Raw genomic sequence first — 25,489 nt, 5'->3', positions numbered from 1 at the left:
TATAACTAATGATGTCAAAATCATACTTCATATGCATCGCTACAATTTTTAATTTTTAATATTAAATTTATATATATAATATTTATTTATATTTTAATAATTGTTGTATCATAGTCGTATCGTATCTTATATTTTCAAAATTTGTCGTCTCGTTATCTCAGTATTGTATTTGATACAATAGCCGTACTTGTATCCATGCAACATAGCTCCTTGCAAATGAACGCACTAAGAAAAAACCACTCAAAGAAACATATGAAGTATGATTTTGACATCATTAGTTATACTTAAATTTCTTTATATCTAAATCAATTAGTATATGTTGACAGGGATCAGTCTGTTTTTTGGGGTTCGTTCGATTTCAACTCAAGTTGGTATGTTCTTTCATTTATTGCAGATTTTGTTTATTTTTTACCTCAAAATTTGAACCATTATGTCCATTAATCTTCTGAAAAGATGAAATGTTCTTGTTGAAGGGAAATAATATTTCCGAATTTAATTGATAAAATGTCTTGATTTAAATTATTTCCCTAACAATATCTTTTCCTTGTTAATTTGATTTCATATAATATCTTGTGAGATTTTGCTTTTCTAAGATAATGAGATAATTAAACAAATATATTTTAGATATGCTATTTATGATAATGATTTAAAGAGATATGGTATTAAGAGTTTATTTCTAATTAAACTCTTACTTTCTTTGTGCAATAGGTTTCCTTGAAGAATAAAAGTCTACATCTATAAATAAGAGATCAATAATATCATTGAAGCTCTCTCTTCGCTAGGCCTCTTCTCACTCGACACACAAACATACATAGACGCACTTGTGCATGCCGTGAATATCAGAGAAATAAGTGATCAAGGATCGTGCTGTTTTTGAAGAGTGGTGATCGCGTGTTGCCTTGAATGTTGGGGACATCTGCAGACAATATCCGTAACGAAGTTGGCTGAAGATCGTTTTTCGTGGCTCCTCTTTTGGCATCACGTTTTTGCTTTCTTAGTTGATGTTTTACCATTGTTGATTGTTTAGAAAGCTTTTATTTTCTCAACGTGTTGAGAAATTGATTTTAGTCTTAATCACGAGTGATAGATTTTTGTAAACGGTTTGGTTTTCTAGTGATTAATTTTTTGCCCTAAGGCACCACACATGTATTTATACTTGTGCATATTTAATCTTGTCTATCTATTTATTTAAATTGAATTTGTGTTACAAACTTTAATATTTCGCTGCATGTTGTCTTAAATGTTGTAACATTTGACACAACACTTGATTCTGATAAAACACAAATTCATAATTTTAAACTACTGTTGATATATTTATTCACATCTATCGAACAATGTTTCTTACAAGTGGTATCAGAGCCTACTCTTAATATACTAAGTGTTGATTCTGGTTTTTGTTTTTGTTTGACAGAACTATTCAAATGGATCGATCCATAACTCGCAAACACCGCACTTCGGCCACCAGTCTTAGATGGAACCAACTACAGTCTATGGAAGGTCAAAATCCGGTTTCATATAAAGTCCATAGATGAGAGAGCATGGCAACGAGTTCTAAGCGGTTGGACTCCACCTAGGAGAGTGGACGAAGATGGTGATAGTCTAATAAAATCGAAAAGTAACCGGACCACTGATGAAGTGCATATTTCAAATTACAACTCAAAGGCACTGAAATGCCATTTTTTCTTCAGTTGATACTGTAACGTACCGTACTTTTTGCTACTTAAAATTTGCGGAAAATTAAAAATTTTCTTAATTATAACATAACTCTCAATTTCGTTTTAAAATCAACTGTACGTCTTCAAAAGTGGTTGCAACAAAAGATCTAAAAAATAAAGTTCACCAAAAGCATCTAATTAAAATCTCATAACCAGTAACATAAATCAGAGTATTTTGCTCATTTCAAAAAGCTTAAAACATGGCGGTCCTCGGGTTTAGCCTCCCGCTCAGTCCAAGCTAGCTCCTTGGTCCCCACCTCTAGTCTCCTCCAAGTCATCCTCACCTGCATCGATCAAGTCTAGTGAGTCTAAAGACTCAACACGTATAAACTAGAAGTAACGAGTAATACGTAATAAAACCACATGCAACTTTAAAATAGAGCGTACATACATGAACTTGAACTTTCACTAAAACTTGAACTTGCATACGTACATACATAGACGTGCCATAAACATAAAAATTTTCTTAAATGTGCTTGCATACTTGTACATACTTGAACATACTTAAACTTCGTCATTTTGCGTAGAGGCATGTTTCAAAGCAAGTGTCCCATAACATAAATTGTCTGATCAGACTAAACCACAATACTGGGCTGACAGGGAAAAATCCACTGCCACATACATGAGATCCCCGTTCATGCTTTAACAGGTGGATTGGTCCCCGTTCATTGTTTAACGCTTTCCAATCCTGATCTAGACCCGTTCATGATTTAAAGGGGTGTATTGGTCCCTGATCATGTTTTACCGCTTTCCTATCCCATACATAATTGGTCACAAGACATTTAGCATACCTCAAAAACTTGAATATTTTCTTTGCACGTCAAACATACTTACATACTTGGCGTTGAGGGATTCGTTGAGACTCGCTTGGGGTCACTGCTGCACATGCTAACGTGATTACAAGTACTTAACTTTCATAGCTTAGACGTAGGTACTCGCGCTCACCACCGAAGTAATTAAATAGCTTATGATATTCTAGATCACTCGGGACTGGACCTCGTTAAATCATCGTACTAACCCATGACATCGAACCCCGAACAATCTCTAAAATGAAGTGTGAACATTCCCAAAAATAAAAGACATGAATTCACTATTGAACTTGAAAAGAAGAAGGAAACCAAACATTTTTACAGATGGGGCCGCGCTCGGGAGGTAAATTTTCACCGCTCGAGCGCCAGGGTTCGCGCTCGGGCAGTAACATTACCGATCGAGCGCCGAGTTTACTGGAAAGAACACTCGGACAGAAAGAGTGGCGCTCGGGCGGTAAAAAGTTACCGCTTGGGCACCGAGCAAACTGGACTCCGCGACTCAGAAACTTATACTCTCCAATTTCGATTACACCTACAGTGAACAATGCCTCGAGACTCATCCTAGGACGCTATGACACTGACTCGACTCAACAAAACGTTCCAAACGACGACGCACACCAAACAAGCAACGAATCCGTAAACTCAAATTTTTGACACCAATTGTTTCCTACGATTTCTAATGCAACCAACGCCTATCGACACGAAACAAAGCATCAAAACCCATCCCAAACTCATACTCCATATACCAAAACACAGCAATGATCACCCGACGGTTCCCAACGAGGCCTCCGACAAATAAACTTCAAGAACACATCAGTAATATATTTTTCAGAAAACGCAGTTTGAGCAGTCCCACGAAAATCACCATAACTCACTCAATTTTTATCCAAATACTTTGAATTACATATCAAATCGAAAGTATCAAAAAGGATCTACGATTTTCTTGTTGAATGTTTTCTCAAAATCGCGACCAAAAAATCGCAGCTTTTAAAAGAACAGCAAAAACGAGATTTTCAGATCCAGAAACGTTCAAAATGCGATCTAAACAATTTTTGCTCAAATTTTACACATCACACATGTATTTTTACGCATAAAAACAACGCAACACATACTATGACATGATCGACGCAGGAAAAATAGAATATACGTGCCTTTTGATATAAAATTTACCGAACCGACGATACCGAAGCAGAGACGGAGCGAAGGTTTATCCGGGACGATGGTGGCTCGATTTTCTTTGAAGAAAATTCAACAAAACTTTGCTGGAAACTAAAGGGGAGGGCCGGCTACTCTCTTGATATGAACCCTAGGTTTTCTCTTCTCAAAAATAATAAAAGTTGGGATGAAATATGTGTGTGTGTGTATCAGTATGTGTGTGTGTTTGGCTAAAATTAAGGGGATAAATATTGCTTAATTAATAATTAACAACTTATTAAAATACTAACAATCCTCTAACTCTTAATAACATCTCTAGATTTAAAATAAAATGTACAAGTGGCAAACCTTTAAATTTTAAAGTCATAAAAATAACTTAATAATTAAATTAGGCCTTTAAAATGCTAAAAATTAATTAAACCTTTTAAAATGCCACAAACCCACTTAAAATAAAATACCACGTTAAAATTGCCAAAATCGTCACCGGTCTCCTTTCCTCAATCCCGCATCGAGTAATCGCCTGAAACATGAAATTCGAGAAAATATTTTAACGTGCATCACATAAATATACATAATTTAAAATAATGCAATTGAATAAATCATGCATCACTAAAAATCATTTTAAATTTAAATAAATGATTTAACAATTAAATAAATGCATGGGTTTTACGTGTACTGATTTTGGGCTCTACAGTTTCTCTCCCACTTATATAAATTTCGTCCTCGAAATTAACTCTTACCGAACAACTCCGGGTAGCGATTTCTCATATCTGCTTCGGTCACCCAAGTGGCCTCCTCCACTGATTGATTTAGCCACCTGATTTTGACCAACTTGGTCACCTTGTTCCGAAGTCTCCGCTCCTGTCTGTCTAGGATTTGGACATGTCTTTCCTCATACGACAGATCTGGAGCAAGCTGCAACGGTTCATAGCTCAAAACATGCGAAGGATTGGCTAGATACTTCCTCAACATCGAGACGTGGAACACATTGTGTACACCGGCCAAGTTTGGCGGTAGGGCTACACGATAAGCTAGTGTCCCAACTCTATCAAGAATTTCGAACGGCCCAATGAATATCGGACTAAGCTTGCCTCTCTTCCCAAATCTCATAACACCCTTCATGGGTGCTATCTTCACGAAAACGTGGTCACCTACGGAAAACTCTAGATCCCTTCTCCTTTTATCAGCATAACTCTTTTTACGACTCTGTGCGGTCTTCATCCTGTCTCGGATCTTGACCACCACATCTGCAGTCTGCTGAACAATCTCTGGACCAAGTTCTGCTCTTTCACCGACTTCATCCCAATGAATCGGCGACCTGCACTTCCTTCCATACAATGCCTCGTAGGGAGCCATACCTATAGATGATTGGAAACTATTGTTGTAGGTAAACTCCACTAGAGGTAGCTTCAATTCCCAAGTCCCCTGGAAATCGATCATACAGGCTCGCAATAAATCTTCCAAAATTTGAATCACTCGCTCAGACTGGTCATCTGTCTGCGGGTGAAAAGCTGTACTGAATAGCAACTTCGTCCCCATGGTTGTATGCAAATGCTTCCAAAAGGACGTTGTAAACCTCGGGTCCCTGTCGGACACAATAGAAACTGGGATTCCGTGCAATCGGATTATCTCCCTGATATAGAGTTCCGTATACTGCGTCATGGAGAAAGTCATCTTCACGGACAAAAAGTGCGTTGACTTAGTGAGTCGATCCACTATGACCCAAATGGCATTAAAACCTCTGACTGACTTTGGCAAACCAACAACGAATTCCATGGTAATAATCTCTCATTTCCACTCGGGGATAGGGAGTGGCTTAAGCATTCCTGCTGGCCTCTGATGCTATGCCTTCACTTGCTGGCAAGTGAGGCATTCAGACACAAATCTGCGGATGTCTCGCTTCATCCCTGGCCACCAATACAAAACTTGCAGGTCCTTGTACATCTTGGTACCTCTTGGGTGGATTGAATACGGAGATGCATGTGCCTCTGTCAAAATATCCTCTCTGATCGAATCAACGCTAGGCACCCACATTCTATCCCTGTATCTCACAATACCATCAGACACTGTGTAGAGTACACTGCCCTTGGCTTCATCCTTCAGCCTCCATTTCTGTAACTGCTCATCCGAAGACTGACCTGCACGGATACGGTCTAGTAAGGAAGACTGGACTGTCAGATTAGACAGTTTATGAGCCCTTGCCCTTAGGATAAACCTCTAACTCAAATATCTGAATCTCTGACTGAAGAGATCTCTGTACTGACAACTGGGCTAAGACTGCAACTTTACTGCTGAAGGCATCAGCCACCACATTAGTTTTCACTGGATGGTAGCTAATTTCACAATCGTAGTCTTTTACCAACTCCAACCACCGTCTCTGTCTCATATTCAGCTCTTTCTGCGTGAAGAAATACTTGAGACTCTTGTAATCTGTAATATCTGGCATTTCTCGCCGTACAAGTAATGCCTCCATATCTTCAAAGCAAAGACAACGGCGGTTAACTCAAGATCATGAGTCGGTTAGTTCTTCTCATGCACCTTCAACTGCCTGGAAGCATAAGCTATAACCCGACCATGCTGCATCAACACTGCGCCTAACCCGAGCTTAGATGCATCGGTTCATAACACAAAATCTCCTTGCCCTGATGGCTTGGCTAACACTGGCGCTGAAATGAGAGCTTGCTTCAAGGTATCGAAGCTCTTCTGGCACTCGCCACTCCACACAAACTTAGCATTTTTCTTTGTCAATGAGGTGAGTGGCATGTTATCGACGAAAATCCCTGAATAAATTTCCTGTAGTAGCCTGTTAGGCCTAGGAAACTGCAAATCTCAGACGCATTCTTTGGCTCGACGCATTCCTGGACTGCTGCTACCTTAGCTGGATCCACCTCAATACCACTGCTAGATATTATATGGCCCAAAAACGCTACCTTCTCCAACCAAAATTCACACTTACTGAACTTCGCAAACAACTTGCGACTCTGCAAAACCTGCAAAATTGTCCTCAAATGCTGGCTATGCTCCTCATGGCAAATGAGAATGTCGTCAATAAATACTATGACGAACTGATCAAGGTAAGGCTGAAATACTCGGTTCATGAGGTCCATGAAAATTGCTGGGGCATTCGTCAGTCCAAATGGCATTACTAAAAACTCGTAATGCCCATATCTGGTTCTGAAGGCCGTCTTATGAACATCTGCATCTTTTACCTTTAGCTGGTGATACCCTGATCGAAGATCTATCTTAGAGAACACTGTGGCTCCCTGCAACTGATCGAACAAGTCCTTGATCCTTGGAAGTGTGTATTTATTCTTGATCGTTACCTTGTTCAGTTCTCGGTAATCGATACACAGCCTCATGCTTCCCATTTTTTTCTTTACGAAGAGTACCGGTGCGCCCCACGGTGAGAAACTAAGGCGGGTAAATTCCTTGTCAAGGAGCTCCTGAATCTGCTGTTTGAGTTCTAGCATCTCAGCTGGAGCTAAACGGTACGGTGCCTTGTAGATTGGCACAGTGCCTGGCATAAGATCGATTGCAAACTCCACCTCTCTCTCTGGTGGAAGACCTGTGACGTCGTCAGGAAAGACGTCTGGGAAGTCTCTGACTACTGGCACATCTGATAATGACGAAGTGGGTATGTCAGGTGTTGAAATGATGCTTGCCAAGAAAGCCTGACACCCCTTGGAAATAAGTTTCAGCGCCTACATGCACGAGATCATGCGAGGGAAACTTCTCCATCTAGCTAGCTCAAAGAGAAACTGCTCCATACCCAAAGGTCTTACCAACACTGTCCTTTTTCTGAAAATCGAGAAGAACTCTGTTCTTTGTCAGCCAGTCCATTCCAGAATGATATCAAATTCTGGCATCGGCAACACTATCAGATCGGCATATACTAGGTGGCCCTGCAGTTCAAGATCAATGTCTCTGACCACACTAGTAGCTGACAACTCTTCCCTGATGGGACTGTTACTGAATAATTCACGTCGAGTCCAATAGACTTGACGTCTAGATGGCTAGCGAACGATTCTGTGATAAAGGAGTGAGTGGCTCCTGAGTCTATAAGGGCCTTCGTGGATACTCTCTTTATGAAAATATTTCCTGAGATACGTTAGCACAACACAAAACTTATATCCCCAAACCTCTACATTAAACTCAAGCATCGCATAAATTAATATCCCAAGTGACTCAAAAAAAATATTACTAGCTCACTAAAAATCCCAATTAAAATTCCAACACGTGCATGTCAAAGTAATACAGTGCTTAATTAAATAGTTTACCAGTCAATAACGTCGTGTCTGGGTTCGCCTCCTGAGCATGCATGGCGAACACTCTTCCCTGGGTCGGCTGCCTCCACTGAGGGCACTCTTTTAGCATGTGGTCACTTGCTCCGCACTTGAAACATTTGCCCGACCCATACAAACACTGTCCCGGGTGCTGGCGATTGCACTTCGGGCACACCGGGTGCTCTCCCGGCCTCTGTGGCGCCTTCTGCTGTGGCACAGGACCCTTGCCCTTTGGCGGTCCCTGATATGGCTTCTTCCCTGGCTGCCCCTAGAACGGCCTCTTAAACTGAGGTCGCTGCTGCTGTGGAGCCTCATAGGGCCTCTTGCCCTGCCTGTCAGCCTCAATATCCCTCTGATCCTGCTCTGCCACCAAAACTCTTGACACGGCAACCATGTAGGTAGTAGGACCAGCAACTCGGACGTCACGGCGCAATACCGGCCGCAACCCATCCATAAAATGCCTCAACTTACTTTGGGGATCATTAGCTATCAGGGGCACAAAGTGATACCCCCTCTCAAACTTCCTGACAAACTATGCAACACTACCGTCTCCCTGTCGCAGGGTCTTAAATTCTCTGGTCAGTATGGATCGTACTTCTTCAGTGAAATACTTGGAGCAGAATATCTCTTTAAAGTCATCCCAAGAAATGGTCTGCAAATTCGCTGCTACGGACACGGTCTCCCACCAGAGTCTGGCGTCCCCGGTCAGTAGAAATGTGGCACACCTGAAACGTGCTTGCACACGGTCTCCATGGAGTGTCTCTCCTCTCGTCTCGGGCCTCTCTGTCCTCATCCCTTGCTTCCCGGTTAATTATGCATCTAGGAGGCATACTGTTCCAAAAATTTACCCAGCACGTAAACCTCATATGCATGAACATGATATCAATAGTATAAGATGCACGTACATCGAAATTAAAACATAGACATGCTGAAATCATGACTTATTGCTTAATACATAACATAATTCAAAACTTTAAAACTTACAGACTTGAGGTGTGACTTCGTGAGCTTCTTGCGACTAGCAGTAGGCATAACCCTTTACAAGAACACCGCTCTGATACCAACTGTAATGTACCGTAATTTTTACTACTTAAAATTTGCAGAAAATTAAAAATTTTCTTGATTATAACATAACTCCCAATTTCGATTTAAAATAAACTGTACGTCTCCAAAATTGTAGCAACAAAAGATCTAAAAAATAAAGTTCACCAAAAGAATCTAATTAAAATCTCATAACCAGTAACATAAATCAGAGTATTTTGCTCATTTCAAAAAGCTTAAAACATGGCGGTCCTCGGGTTTAGCCTCCCGCTCAATTCCAAGCCAGCTCCTTGGTCCCCACCTCTAGTCTCCTCCAAGTCATCCTCACCTGCATCGATCAAGTCTAGTGAGTCTAAAGACTCAACACGTATAAACAAGAAGTAACGAGTAATACGTAATAAAACCACATGCAACTTTAAAATATAGCGTACATACATGAACTTGAACTTGCACTAAAACTTGAACTTGCATACGTACATACATAGAGGTGCCATAAACATAAAACTTTTCTTAAACGTGCTTGCATACTTGTACATACTTGAACAGACTTAAACTTCGTCATTTTGCGTAGAGGCATGTTTCAAAGCAAGTGACCCATAACATAAATCTCCTGATCAGACTAAACCACAGTACTGGGCTGACAGGAAAAAATCCACTGCCATATACATGAGATCTTCGTTCATGCTTTAACGGGTTTCATGCTTTAACGGGTGGATTGGTCCCTGTTCATGCTTTAATGCTTTCCAATCCTGATCTAGACCCGTTCATGATTTAACGGGGTGGATTGATCCCTGGTCATGCTTTACCGCTTTTCCAATCCCATGCATAATTGGTCACAAGACATTTAGCATACCTCAAAAACTTGAAATATTTTCTTTGCACGTCAAACATACTTACTTACTTGGCGTTGAGGGATTCGTTGGGTCTCGCTTGGGGTCACTGCTGCACATGCTAACGTGATTACAAGTACTTAACTTTCATAGCTTAGACGTAGGTACTCGCGCTCACCACCGAAGTAATTAAATAGCTTATGACATTCTAGATCACTCGGGACTGGACCTCGTTAAATCATCGTACTAACCCATGACATCGAACCCCGAACAATCTCTAAAATGATGTGTGAACATTCCCAAAAATAAAAGACATGAATTCACTATTGAGCTTGAAAAGAAGAAGGAAACCAAACATTTTTACAGATGGGGCCGCGCTCGGGCGGTAAAACTTCAACGCTCGAGCGCCAGGGTCTGCGCTCAGGTCCGCGCTCGATCCGTAACAAATTACCTGCTCGAGCGCCGAGTTTACTGGAAAGAACACTCGCACAGAAAGAGTGGCGCTCGGGTGGTAAAAAGTTACCGCTCGGGCGCCGAGTAAACTGGACTCCGCGACTCAGAAACTTATACTCTCCAATTTCGATTACACCGACAGTGAAAAACGCCTCGAGACTCATCCTAGGACTCTATGGCACTTACTCGAATCCACAAAATGTCCCAAACGACGACGACACCAAACAAGCAACATATCCGTAAACTAAAATTTTTGACACCAATTGTTTCCCACGATTTCTAATGCAACCAACGCCTGTCGACACGAAACAAAGCATCAAACCCATCCCAAACTCATACTCTATATACCAAAACACAGCACTGGTCACCCGACGGTTCCCAATGAGGCCTGCAACAAATAAACTTCAAGAACACATCAATAATATATTTTTCAGAAAAATTTGTTTGAGCAGTCCCACGAAAATAACCATATCTCACTCAATATTTATCCAAATACTTTGAATTACATATCAAATCGAAGGTATCAAAAAGATCTATGATTTTTTTGTTGAAAGGTTCCTCAAAATTGCGACTGAAAAATCGCAGCTTTTAAAAGAACAGCAAAAACGAGATTTTAGATCTAGAAACGTTCAAAATGCGATCTAAACAATTTTCGCTCAAATTTTACACATCACACATGTATTTTTATGCATAAAAACAACGCAACACATACTATGACATGATCGACGCAGGAAAAATAGAATATACGTGCCTTTTGATATTAAAATTTACCGAACCGACGATACCGAAGCGGAGACGGAGCGAAGGTTTATCCGGGACGATGGTGGCTCGAATTTCTTCGAAGAAAATTCAACAAAACTTTGCTGGAAACTAAAGGGGAGGGGCGGCTACTCTCTTGATATGAACCCTAGGTTTTCTCTTCTCAAAAATAATAAAAGTTGGGATGAAATATGTGTGTGTGTGTATCAGTATGTGTGTGTGTGTTTGGCTAAAATTAAGGGGATAAATATTGCTAATTAATAATTAACAACTAATTAAAATACTAACATTCCTCTAACTCTTAATAACATCTCTAGATTTAAAATAAAATGTACAAGTGGCAAATCTTTAAATTTTAAAGTCATTAAAATCCCATAATAATTAAATTAGGCCTTTAAAATACTAAAAATTAATTAAACCTTTTAAAATGCCCTCAAACCCACTTAAAATAAAATACCACGTTAAAATTGCCAAAATCGTCACCGGTCTCCTTTCCTCAATCCCGCATCGAGTGATCGTCTGAAACATGAAACTCGAGAAAATATTTTAACGTGCATCACATAAACATACATAATTTAAAATACTGCAATTTAATAAATCATGCATCACTAAAAATCATTTTAAATTTAAATAAATGATTTAACAATTAAATAAATGCATGAGTTTTACGTGTACTGATTTTGGGCTCTACAGATACGAACATGTTCGGGCTTATTACTAATTGTGTCTCGGCCAAGGATGCATGGGACATTCTCCAAAGACACTATGAAGGTTCAGAGAGTGTGAGACAAACAAGACTGATGATGGTTACTTCCAAGTTCGAGATGATGAGGATGGAAGAATCTGAGAGCATACTGGAATATGATCGTCGCCTACGGGAAATTGCTAATGAGGCATTCAGTCTTGGAGACCCCATCTCCAATGAACGATTAGTTAGTAAGGTTCTTCGTTCTTTGCACGAAAGATTCAACATAAAAATTTGTGCAATAGATGAGACTAAGGACACATCGTAAATGGCTTTGGAAGAACTTATCAGTTCACTTCGGACTTTTGAGATGAACATAGACATGCAGAAGAATGATAAAGGGAAAACAATTGCATTCCAAGCTTCAAATGACTCCTTCAATGACCTTCTTCAAATATCCCAAGAAGTCAATGAATCAGACCTTTGTGAGGACTTTATCTCCTTTATCACAAAGAAATTTGGAGATTACTTGAAGAGAATCAGAGATAAGAAGAAGGATGCACAACCCTCAAAATTTCCAAGTCCTCCTGCCCCTGAAAGACCACAAAGGTTTCCTGCCAAGCAACAATTTCAACAAAGGAACGAATACAAAGGACAATTTAACTCAAAGAAGTATGATTCAGTACAATGTAGAGAGTGCAAAGGGTTTGGACACTATGCAAATGAATGTGCCAACAGACTGCGAAAGAATAAAGGCTACAATGCATCTCTAAGAGATGAAGAATCTGATGAGGAGGAGAAATCCAATGATGAAGATAATCACACCTCCTTGACTACATTAGTTGTTGCCCTAGGTATTGCCACTCATGGCCTCAACATCTACAAAAAATCAGTGTGTTTAAAATCCACTTCTGGAAATTCGAGTGTAGATGAGGAATTGGAAGTTGATGATGAAGAGATGACTCTTGAGAGTGTTCAAAAGCTTTATGAAACAAGCTTAACTCAATTCTTGTAAAAGAAAACACTGATCTAAAAGCCGTGGTTGTCAAACTTGAAGTAATTCTGAGCAAAAAGGACTTAGAACTGGGTAAGACCATAGAAGAAGTTCAAAAGGCAACTGAGACCTTATCCAAGTTTAATTCGAGCACATCCAAGCTTGAATCCATACTTTCAATGGGAAGAGATGACAAGAAGGGATTAGGGATTCAAAGACAGTGTATTTGAAATTTGTATGTCTTCAAAATCTACTGTTTTTGTGAAAGGAAAAACTGAAACATTCACACCGTCACAACCTACACCTTCAACCAAAAGCTCTCCATCGAAAAGACAATCCACTGCACCTGTTCCTAAGAAAAAAAAACACAGGTATGTATGACATTACTGCTTTAAGCCTGGACATATCAGGCCATATTGTTTCAAATTCAAGGATGACCCAATGAACCAAAAGTCAAGCCGGATGTTGCCTCAAATGTTGCACAACACTTCCCGCAAAACCTCCAAGAATCGACCTACAGTAAGACAGGTTTGGGTACCAAAGGTGAAAATTCACTGAAATGTTGTTTATACTTCATGAAAAACTAACACTGCAGGTTACTGGTACTTTGATAGTGGAAGCTCACGCCATATGACAGGGTCACGAGAATATCTCATCGATTATGTTGAAAAAAAATGTGGCAGAGTAACCTATGGAGGGGGAGCTAAAGGAAAGATTGTTGGAAAAAGAACTTTGAATGTTGAAGGACTACCAAAGCTCCACAATGTGCTCCAAGTTAAAGGATTAAACTCAAATTTAATAACCGTAAGTCAATTATGCGATGATAATTTGCATGTCAAGTTTAATAAACATGCGTGTGAAGTTGTTGATGAATCTAACATTTGCATCATGACAGGTACAAGGTCTTCGGACAATTGCTACCAGATAGGTGTAGAACTTTCATGCAAACATGCACAAATTACTGAACTTGACATTTGGCATCAGAAACTCGGCCATGTAAATTTCAAAACCTTGAAGAATTTGAGTAAATACGAGGCAGTGCGAGGTATGCCTAATCTTTCATCTAGGATACCTTATATGTGCGGTGAGTGTCAAAAAGGAAAACAGACTCGCGTGTCACACCCGGTGTTGCCAACATCTGGGACAACACGCTGTTTGGAGTTACTTCACATGGATCTTATGGGTCCTATGGAAGTCCAAAGCTTTGGAGGTAAGGAATATTCTTTTGTATATGTTCGATGATTTCTCACGGTTTTCATGGGTTAGTTTTATTAGGGAGAAATCAGACACCTTCAGTGTGTTTAAACAATTGGTCACAAGAATCACAATCTTCCATAATTTGAAGGTGAGAAGAATCAGGACTTACCATGGTAAGGAATTTGAGAATTCTTCATTCTTATCATTTTGTGACAGGAAAGGTATTTCACACGAGTTTTCGGCACCAAAAACACCACAACAAAATGGAATTGTCAAACGCAAGAACAAAACACTGCAAGAAATGGCAAGAATGATGCTAACATCGAAGAACATTTCAAAGCATTTTTGGGTAGAGGCCTTAAATACGGCTTGTCATATCTCAAATAGAGTGTATTTGAGAAATGGCTCAACCATGTCATCCTATGAAATAATCATGGGAAAGAAGCCTAATCTCAAATATTTTCATATTTTTGGATGTGTTTGTTACACTTTGAATGACAGGGATCAACTTGCCAAATTCAATTCAAAGAGTGATAAGTGTTTGTTTTTAGGATATGCCACTAACAGTCGAGCCTATCGCATGTTTAATTTAAGAACTAGGACTATTATGGAATCCACTTAATGTTGTGTTTGATGATTTTGCAGATCTCAAGAAGAAAACTGCTGAGGATGACGTTGAAGATCTTCTGGGAAACCCAATCGAACTGGAAAATGCAGGTGTTGCCCCGGATGTTGCAACATCTAGCACAACACGTGACACTGAAATCACTGAATTTGAGGACGAAGCAAATAGTGATGATGACACAGCAAATGATGGACAGAATATACCGTCTAAGATCCAGAGAAATCATCCATCATCTCAAATAATTGGAAGTGTGCAAGGTGAAGTCCAAACTCGAAAGAAAGAGAAAGTTGATTACCGAAAGATGACTGGACATATAGGCATGAGCTCTGCTTACTCACAGGTAATATTTTCATGTTTGTATCTCAATTTGAACCTAAAAATGTTGACGAAGCCTTAAAAGATGAGTTTTGGACCAATGCTATGCATGATGAACTTGATGAATTCGTTCGAAATGATGTTTGGGATCTAGTTCCACCTCCTGACCACGTCAATATAATTGGAACAAAGTGGATTTTTAAAAATAAAACTGATGATTCAGGGGAACATCATTCGAAACAAAGCAAGGTTGGTTGCTCAAGGGTACACAAAGGTTAAGGGGATTGATTTTGATGAGACCTTTGCTCCTGTTTCCAGCATTGAGTCAGTCCGGCTATTGCTAGCTATTGCATGCTACATGAAAATCAAATTGTTTCAAATGGACGTTAAAAGTGCATTCTTGAACGGTACCTTGTGTGAGGAAGCATATGTTAGACAGCCTAAAGGATATGAAGATCCAGATAATTTGAATCATGTGTACAAGTTGAAAAAGGCTCTCTATGGTTTGAAGCAAGCACCACGTGCATGATATGACAGACTAACAGAATATCTTCTTGAAATTGGCTTCAAGCGAGGTGAGGTAGACAATACTCTTTTTATTCAGAAATCCAAAGGTGAAATCCTTATTTTTCAAGTCTATGTTGATGATATAATCTTTGGTTCCTCATCTAAAAATCATGCTGATAATTTTGTTGAGTGCATGTCATCCACATTCGAAATGAGCATGGTTGGTGAGCTAAGTTTTTTTCTTGGTTTGCAAATCAAACAAATGTATGATGGCATCTTTTTGTGTCAAAGTAAGTATGCAAAATACTTGATAAAGAAATTTACTAATGATAACACCAAGCACATGAAGACATCTATGGGCTCAAATGAAAAATTATCCAAAGATGATGCTGCCGAGAATGTTGACAACACCTTATACCGCGGCATCATAGGAAGTCTCCTGTACTTGACTGCTAGCCGCCCTGACTTAATGTTTAGTGTTTTCTTGTGTGCTAGATATCAATCTAATCCTAAGATTTCTCATCTAAAAGCCGTAAAACATATCCTACGATACATAGCCGGAATCATTGACTTAGGATTATGGTATACTCACGACACCAACTCGAATTTAGTAGGGTTTTCAGATGCTGATTGGGCAGGTGATTTGGATGATAGAAAGAGTACCTCTGGAGGCTGCTTGTACCTTGGAAATAACTTGATATCATGGCATAGTAGAAAACAGAATTGTGTTTCACTTTCAACTGCTGAATCCAAATATGTGGTAGCAGGAAGTGGTTGCACTCAACTCTTGTGGATGAATCAAATGATAGAAGATTATGGACTAAAGAGTAAACCCTTAGTTGTGTACTACGACAATTCTAGTGCAATAAACATTTCAAAAAATCTAGTACAACACTCTCGTACTAAAAACATTGACATTCGACACCACTTTATTCGAGATCTAGTAGAGAAAGGATTGATTCGGATGGAATTTGTTGATACAAATAACCAATTGACTGACATATTCACAAAAGCATTAGACTTTGAGAGATTCTCCAACCTTAGGAAATATCTCAGCATGTGTTCTGCCTGATCATCCATAGATGTTGTCTCAGATGTCACAACATCTCGGACAACACCTAACATGCATGTGCATTTTTCATTAAACATTCTGCATTTACATGCATACTGTGATATGATGTGTTGGAATGATGTTTCTTAATCTTCTGTACACTTACAATTCCTTATTCGATCTTGTTTAACACACTTGGACATGAAAAATATTCTAATTAAGTCACTAAGTAGTGAAGGATAATCATGTATACCATGTTGTCCCATTTGAAAGGTGATTTGAGTAGACTGAAAATATTTATAAAACATGCTCTGTATCAGAAGAAAAGATTGGAAAAAGCTACCTAAAAGAGTCCAAAGATGACTGTACTTTTAGTGTGGAAGCTACCTATTCTGAATTTAATACAGAAATCAAAATAGAAGAAAATGGAAAAAGTTACCTAGAGGAGTCCAAAAGAAGACCGTTCTTCTAATGTGGGAGCTACCACTTCTATGATCAATAGTTGCTAAAGTCACCAAGTGTGGAGAAAAATCAAATTTTTTCTGGGGATTGTGCGTGTTGTCAGAAGATGTTGCCAACATTTGTAGCAACACTTCATCTGTAAACATATCTCATACATGTTTTCATGTTTCTATTTCTGTTACATTCTGTACTTAGGCATAACTAGATCATGCATAAACAAATAATTGTGAATATTGCTGATTCATAAGGAGATGAGTATTTCAACAAAAGAAGGATTCGATGAAAATTCAGACTTCACTAAAATTCGAATTTCAGTGATTTTCCATGTCTAGTGGAGTTTTAAATTCGATGTGGGTTTATTACTGGAATTTGCTAAATAATATTGTGCGAAAATTATCTCAGTAATTGCTTGAAAAAATTAACGGCTAGGTTCCACCGTTTCATTTTCTTACCGTTAGACTAAATTAGTTACAGATTTTTTTACCGTTGCACTGTGCACTCATGCTTATCTTTTTAATTTGCATCGCCTAACTCATCATTATCTGCCTATTAGTCTTTCAAACCTTCGGTTTTTCATCTGTGAAATTTCTCTCATCGCTCTACAATCTTTCTATTTTTTCTCGTCACCTGCAATCTACCTTGATTCAATGGCAGGAAGGGGATATGATCCTCACGACATCAGAAATGAAATGGGACACACAGAAGATGTTGCCTCCACCGAGACCACATCTGCCGCAACACCCACATTCGCACCTTCTCTATCATTGGCACTTGCTGTTGAAGAACCAGTGCCCTTGGAAGTAATTGCTCCAGGCGAGCCTGGAAATGAAATTGATCCTGATAATCCACCGGACTTTGCTGCTGTCAATAAGGCGTACCCGCCTCCTCCTCCAGTCAGAAGATCAAAAAGACAGGCAGGGTATAATCCTGACTTGACAAAATCGAAGCAATTTCGTCGCAAAGGAGAGCGGTCCAGCCGACCATCCCTTGCCGATCCTGAAAATTCTTCCGGTGATGACTCTGAGGATACTAATTATGAGTTCGTAGCCCGCGAGAAACCCACGCCAACAGCTACTGATGAATCCGACTCCACGTCATTCGGTAAGACCTCTTCAAACTCCTCTGATACTATACCAGTGACTGAACAGAAGGTACCATCCTTGACTGATGAGGATGAAGTGTCGTTGGCACAAGTGTTGGCTGATTTGAAAAAGAACAAGAAACCTATCACTACCTCTCCTGCACATGTCTCTCCTGTCCAACACGCGCCTGAGGAGATGAGAGAATCTACCTACTCCCTATCTGAGAATGCAGACTCTGGTTCACATTCTCACCACCCTGAGAGAGCTTCTGATGAGGAGCCTTTCTCTGGTAATACACGCGATGAAGATGTGCCTGCTCCTACAGATGTTGTGTCCAATGTTGAGGACACTTCGGACAACACGGACCTTAGTGATTATGACCTCGACAAGGCTTTTACTACCATCTTCTACACCGAGCAGGCTGTCTCGCAGTGGCCCCTTTATACCAACCGAGACTTTATTGAGGAGCGAAATGTTGACATGGACGCATTCCTCCGAAACAATCTGGTGCAATTTCTGAAGGCGAAAGATATGTTCTCGACTGTGTCAACTGTCCTCCCATTTTTCCGAAACGCTGTGCTTGAGTTCTACACCAATCTCTCTCCTGGAGTAAGTGATGAACGATCTGTCAAATTTGGTCGCGTTTTTGTCCGCAATAGAGTGTATGACTTCAATCCCACCGTTATAAATGCCTATTATGGCACACCCGAGGTTGATGATGGTCCCCTACCAGATCTTAATGTAATCATCTCTCTGTTGACTGGAGGCCTAATTCCACATTTTCCTACACACCCTGAGCGGGTTTTGGCTGCAACATTGACTTCTCTCTACTTTGTACTCCACAAAGTTTCAATAAAAAACTGGAAACCATCGTCCAATTCCATGGTGGTGACTAAGTTTCAAGCCCTGACATTGTTCGCTATTGCAACGTGCACACTCGACTTTGGCATACTGGTTTTCAAGACAGTCCTACAATAGGTTGCAGGAGGAATGAAATCTTCCAAGTTCCCGTTTCCTTCGCTCATATATGTGATTCTTACCACTCAGGATTCGTTCGGAACATTGACGAGCAACTCTCTGATGTAAGTGAACTGATGAAGATTGCTCCTGCATTTTTCAAAGGCAATCGAAGAATTGATCTTCCATGGATTGAGTCTCCCAGAGCACCACATGTTTCAGGGCCACCGCCAAGCCCTCCTGCTCCTCAACAGACCACTGATTACATCATGATCTCTGTACCAGAAGCGCACGCCCACATTGCTCATGCTACGGCAAAGGTTGAGCAAGCCAAGGCTGATATTGATCATGCTATGACAAAGGTTGAGCTAGCCCAGGATGATATTGTCTACTATGAAGCTGTGGCTGCAAACTTTCGGCTTCTTTTGGAGGTAGCAGTCTTTCCAGGACAAAAAGGGGAGATGGTGATGATCAAACAGAAGCTGGTCCATCAGGGACAAAGGATGATGAGGATTTTGAAGATTCTGATGAAGAGGATGATGTTGATGAAGAGGAGGAGGGGAATTAAGTGTTTTGGTTAATAGTTGATCTGTCCTTCATTTTGTGCCGGTTTATTTTTGCTGATGTTTCTGTTTATGTTTTTCCTCTCTATGCTCCTGATGTATTTACTTAGTAAACTGTTAATGAAATGGTGCTGTTAATGAAATGGTGCAGGTGTTGTCTCAAGTGTTGCCAACAATTCTAACAACACCCGTGCTAACCTTATTTTATTTAGGGGGAGAAAAATTCTCTAATTCAGGGGGAGATGATTTGAGCTAAACAAGGATAAATGGGTTTGATCTCATTTTGTCCAAGAAATGCAAAAAGGTGGAGATTGAAAGGAAATAATATTTCCGAATTTAATTGATAAAATGTCTTGATTTAAATTATTTCCCTAACAATATCTTTTCCTTGTTAATTTGATTTCATATAATATCTTGTGAGATTTTGCATTTCTAAGATAATTAAGCAAATATGTTTTAGATATGCTATTTATAATAATGATTTTAAAGAGATATGGTATTAAGAGTTTATTTCTAATTAACTCTTACTTTCCTTGTGCAATAGATTTTCTTGAAGAATAAAAGTCTACATCTATAAATAAGAGATCAAGGAGATCATTGAAGCTCTCTCTTCGCTAGGACTCTTCTCACTCGACACACAAACATACATATATGCACTTGTGCATGCCGTGAATATCAGATAAATAAGTCATCAAGGATCGTGTTGTTTTTGAAGAGTGGTGATCGCGTGTTGCCTTGAATGTTGGGGACATCTGCGGACAACATCCGTAACGACGTTGGCTGGAAATCGTTTTTCCTTGCTCCTCTTTTGGCATTACGTTTTTGCTTTCTTAGTTGATGTTTTACTATTGTTGATTGTTTTAGAAAGCTTTTATTTTCTCAACGTGTTGAGGAAATTGATTTTAGTCTTAATCACTAGTGATAGGTTTTTGTAAACGGTTTGGTTTTCTAGTGATTAACTTTTTGCTCTGAGGCACCGCACAAGTATTTATACTTGTTAATATTTAATATTGTCCATCTATTTATTTAAATTGAATTTGTGTTACAAACTTTAATATTCCGCTGCATGTTGTCTTAAATGTTGTAACATTTACACAACACTTAATTCTGATAAAACACAAATTCATAATTTTACACTATTGTTGATATATTTATTCACATCTGTCGAACAACGTTTCTTACATTTGTAATTATGTAAAATTGCAGTTTGCAACCGAATGAAGAGTGTCAAAAATATTCAAAAAATCACCAAGGCAATGAATATGGTTGCTGCTTCAAAGCTCCTAGCTGTTCAAACAAGAGCCGAAAAATCATGTGGCCTATGGCAACCTTTCACTGCTTTGCTTGGTGACACTCCAAGTAAATACAAAATAATTTTATATCTCAATCTTTCATAGTGTTTTGGCTGTTGTTTCTGTTGATTTTCTGTTAAATTGTTTATTTATTCATGGTAACAAGTGCTGTCCGCTGGAAGTATGTCATGCATAGCATGAAATGTCTTTTCGCTGGTGTGCCATGATTATTTAACTTTGGGGTTGTGTCTGAACACGAACTCTGTAGTGGATGTATGATAAATGGTAGCGTTTGTTACTGGTGTAGATGGTATGAAGTAGTATGAGATGAATGTTTCTTTACATTGACCATGAAAGCAAGTTCAGCTTATGAATTATTTTTCTGAATTTGATTGCAGACAGGGGTTTTTCATTCCCTTGTTAATTATACTGTAGCTTCCCTGTTCTTATACAGGGCCTTTTGGTATTGCACATCTCATATGTATAATAAAAACGGAGATTTTGACTGTGGGCATCATAGTACATCACGATTTTTCAATCCTTCAATCATCAAATTTATTATTGTAAGGTATAAATGGAAATTTGACCCAGAAATATCAAATTGAATTAATCTTTGGGCCTCGGTCTGTGTTATTATTTTTAGTGGATGGAGGGGGGTGGTGGAGGAGTGGTTTCGTATGTTTTCTGTTTGTGTGATGTGCACTTCTGTTTCGTAAGGTGGGGATGCTGATTTTTTTCCCAATGGATTACAGTTTCCTACTATCTGTAAATTGGAACAAATCAAAATAATGCTTAGTTACGTATGTATCTCTGTTATGGTTTTGTTCTTGTTCCACAACAAAGTGTTGGCCATTGTATTATCCATTTCGTTTTTATGATTTTCTTTGACTACTTTGTTGGGTGGTATTATGTTCTTTATTCTGCCAAGATAATTTTTGTTTTAGTACTTATCTGTCCATGTGTTTCTATCATTAGGTGTTGATGTCAAGAAGAATGTTATTGTGACGGTATCTTCTGACAAAGGTCTTTGTGGTGGAATCAATTCTACCTCTGTCAAAATAAGCAGGGGCCTTTATAAGATAAATTCAGGCACGCAACAATTTTGCTTATGCTCGCAGCTCAAGCTCTCTGCTATCATGTTTCTTTTCCCCCCTTATCGTTAGCGGGCATATGGATCATTAGAATCTTGATATTTTGGACCACAGGTCCTGAAAAGGAAACTAAATATGTTATTTTGGGAGAAAAGGCTAAGGCCCAACTTGTGCGTGATTCAAAGATATTGAGCTAGCAATAACTGTGTTGCAGAAAAATCCAACTGAACTATACTCAGGTAGTATCTCTGGCTTTTTCTACTAGTGCAGTTTCATTGATTGTTTTTTGTAATTGAGTCTTGCAAATTAGGCAAAAAATGAGCATCCTTGGAGATTTTTTACCTGCTCACTTGCCTTATTTTGAATTCTGCCACTCATGGTTCTTTCTTTCATTAGCTTAGAAAAACTCTGTGGCTCCGTTTGGTTTGTGTGATTGGATAACTAAATAATTAGTAATTTGATTGATATGTAGTTGATAAAGAATGATGTGTAATGTTGTTTTATTAATTATTTTGTGTGTGATAGAATTTTTATTACTTGGATAACTTTTTGTTTGTCAAAAATGCCCTCAATACCTCAAAGTAATTCCCACAATAGCCTTCAATAGTCAATCCCTATCCCACAATCGAAATTACAAAATTACATACCCTATTCATTTTGACAGAGGGTAGAAAATATCTTGTTCAAAGTCTTCCCTTGAAGATGAGGTCGACAGCGATTTTTCTTCTTCTACAGTGCTTCAAAGAAAATGAATGGTGAATGCACGAAGCACTATTAAACGCGGACTTCCGATTCTGCTTGGGTATGAGTATTTTCATATATGCAATTAACGCGATTTGTTTTCTTTGTATGTTTTACACAGAACACACAAGTTTATAGATCTGAAGATGGCCGGTTGCAATCTGTGAAAGATGTATGGTTTTTGTAAGTCATTTTTTTGCTACAAACTTCTGATTTAATAATTTTTAACAGCGACGAAATTATAAATATGTTTGGAAGCTGTCGTACAAACCCATTTGCAGAAAAAATTGGAAGGTAGGAATAAGTTTTTTTGATTAACCTATGATCTGCATAAATTCCCGTATTTGGAATGCAGTACACAATTTTATACAAATTCATTAAAATATCATAGTGGTTGACTATAATCTCCTTCCATGTTGATACGTTTGTTAAATTTCACTGGGTACAAGTGGATGTTTTCACTTCTATGGAAAACAATTTCTTGCAGTAATAATATTAAGTTTTATTATTCGTGTATAGAACAACTGAAAGCTTCGTTTCGAACTTGTCAACTTTTCGTGCAAACGCATTTGAAGAAGACATATGAAGATAAACAAGGAATTTTGTTAGTAAGATGTCGTCTGCATAAGTCTTATCCGTGTACTTTCATTAGAATACTATGTCAAAAAGTTAAGCTGAAACAATAATAATTGTTTTATGTATATGCATTTTGATTTTGATGTATATACAGAAGTTAAAGTATGAGGGGACAAATATTTAACATTGTTTGTGATAACACGATTCTCGTGTATCATTGTTTGTGATTTTGCTGTAACACAACAATTGAACTACTCTGTTTGTAATTTTCGAGGACATAATATGCCGAACACCATTCTTTGTTTTTGCGTAGGTGTCATGGAATTGAAAATGCCACCACAATTTGAGTGTGGGAACGGGGCCATGGTTTTAAGGACGGCTGGTAACTACTCAACCCGTCCTAACAATACTACATATCTCCCGTGGGACTAAAACATCGGAAGAGATTCTTTTGGTACAATGAGTACCATGGCAGAAATGCAACATTGACCGCTGAACAATCGTTTAACAACGAAAGCAACTCAAATGCTTTTGAAGATCATTCATGTTCTAGTAGTAATAGAAGGTGTTGTATGAACAACACAATGAATTCATCCTGTAGCCCATATGATTCTCCTTCAAACCAACGTCATCCGTATTCTACGAATAAATTTGATGAAACAGTATGTGCCAGGTCATCCGCAAGAGAAGATTTACCCAGTGAGACAATGAAGAGCACAGCTTATGGACGTGAACAAGCTTGTTGCTGTTTTAGATTCCTTTGCGCGTTGATCTGTGTCCTTTTTCTACTCATCATAATCCTTATCATTAGAATGTGATATATGTTGTCTACGTATGCTTATAAAAATGAAACACTGCATCGTTGAACCCTATTTGCCATGTATTTTCCGTAAGTTCCTTATTAATGCAGTGTGTGCAAGTGTTTTATTCAATCTGTTACTGATTGTTCATTAAAAATTTGTGTGATTCATGCATTCTTCCAACTTATATGACTATGAAACTAACATCAAATAATAGTGCAGCAATGTCTATATGTACAGGAATCACTCAACGGTAAGGTATGTTTCTCAATATTTCAATATTGTATTACTTTAATAATTTATTTTCATTTGCATGTGCATAACAATAAAACTAGGAGTATATAATAGCTGCACAATGTTTATATTTCTTCCTGTTGTATTAAAAAAGTAGTACACTGAATTTCTCTATTACTTGAAGTTTCACCAAGGTGGTACACGCTATGCAAAGTGTACTGTATAATGTGCTCAGTTTTTTTATGTTTTATTATTCAGTTGACAATATAATATGCCTACTTGTTGAAAAACGTGTTTTTCCTTTTTTTTTAACTTTGTGATCATGATTTTTCCTAATTTTAGTAGGTGTTGACCTATATTGGTATATCACATCATTGTATTACAATTTCCCTTTGGAATGACTTGCATTTATAGTTGGGTTGGTAACTATATTTAATGGTTAGTTTAATTTTCGACTCCTTAAATACCATGTTTCTTTCTTTTTACGTTGCAAATCCAGTGAGTGTTCTTAGTTTCTGAAAGCTATTGTCAACAGGCACACAATGTCAGTGACATACAAAGCAGCTTCCGATGAAAGTGTAACAAAGAAGTACAGAATCGAAGTTGTTACCCTCTCAGACGACGAAGATGAGAAGCAGAAAGAGATAGTTTTTTCTGACCAAAAGAAGATTCAACATGCTGCCAACAAAAGGCCATCAGTTCAGTTGAAGTCCACGACACAGAAGGAGAATACACATTGCAAGTGGATGGATGACTACAATATTGCTATGAAGCTGCCTATAAACACCTCCAGAAAACGTTGTGTCAACAATCCCGTAGCTAACTCTTCAAAGCGGCTTGTGATCAGGAATGACACAACTCCGTATATAGTACTTGGTAGCTCCGACGACGAGAAAGATGCACAGTGAGACAATCTATAGATGTCATCTGTGCAGATCGTTTTATTGGATGTTTTGTGTGCTGCAGTTTGCTTTCGAAGTTGCTCTCGTTGTTTGTCTTCTACCGTTTTGCTACATTTTCGTACTGGTGTCCTAAGGTTTAATCGGTGTATTGTACTAGTGCTAGTTTCCTAGTCATGAAATCCATTGGGTATATGCACAGAAAGGCAACATGACACTGTGTTTAGTTTATTTTAATGTGTTTTGTTGTTGGTGTCATGATATGTACTGAACAAGCATCCTACTTCTATGTAATATTGTCTATGTTTGTATAAATAGTTGTTCCCAACTAATGCAATCGTTGTTTTATTAAACATCTGAAATTGAGCACTAT

The 25,489-nt window shown here is 38.6% G+C and overlaps 1 protein-coding gene across 1 annotated transcript; it reads left to right on the top strand.

The window, feature by feature from the left end:
* The first annotated feature begins 344 nt into the window (after window positions 1–344).
* LOC142530128 (ATP synthase subunit gamma, mitochondrial-like) lies at window positions 345–25,444 on the top strand. The gene is made up of 7 exons (XM_075635913.1): window positions 345–371; window positions 20,690–20,842; window positions 21,751–21,864; window positions 21,981–22,105; window positions 22,531–22,621; window positions 22,729–22,790; window positions 23,497–25,444. Exons 2-4 carry the CDS (start codon window positions 20,701–20,703, stop codon window positions 22,061–22,063), a joined length of 339 nt encoding a protein of 112 aa, XP_075492028.1. The 5' UTR covers window positions 345–371; window positions 20,690–20,700; the 3' UTR covers window positions 22,064–22,105; window positions 22,531–22,621; window positions 22,729–22,790; window positions 23,497–25,444.
* Window positions 25,445–25,489: the final 45 nt, after the last annotated feature.

The sequence above is a fragment of the Primulina tabacum genome, chromosome 16 (genome assembly GCF_025594145.1).
Source record: "Primulina tabacum isolate GXHZ01 chromosome 16, ASM2559414v2, whole genome shotgun sequence".
Classification (NCBI taxonomy): domain Eukaryota; kingdom Viridiplantae; phylum Streptophyta; class Magnoliopsida; order Lamiales; family Gesneriaceae; genus Primulina; species Primulina tabacum.
Note: the sequence above shows the minus strand (reverse complement) of the source record. Positions and strands in the feature narration are given on the sequence as shown.

Bases quoted from the DNA above. Each gene is read 5' to 3' on its own strand.
- LOC142530128 (XM_075635913.1), top strand. From the start codon at position 20,701: ATGAAGAGTGTCAAAAATATTCAAAAAATCACCAAGGCAATGAATATG. The intron at 20,843-21,750 runs GTAAATACAAAA...TTCTATCATTAG, and splicing joins TTTGCTTGGTGACACTCCAA to GTGTTGATGTCAAGAAGAAT. The intron at 21,865-21,980 runs GCACGCAACAAT...TTTGGACCACAG, and splicing joins CCTTTATAAGATAAATTCAG to GTCCTGAAAAGGAAACTAAA.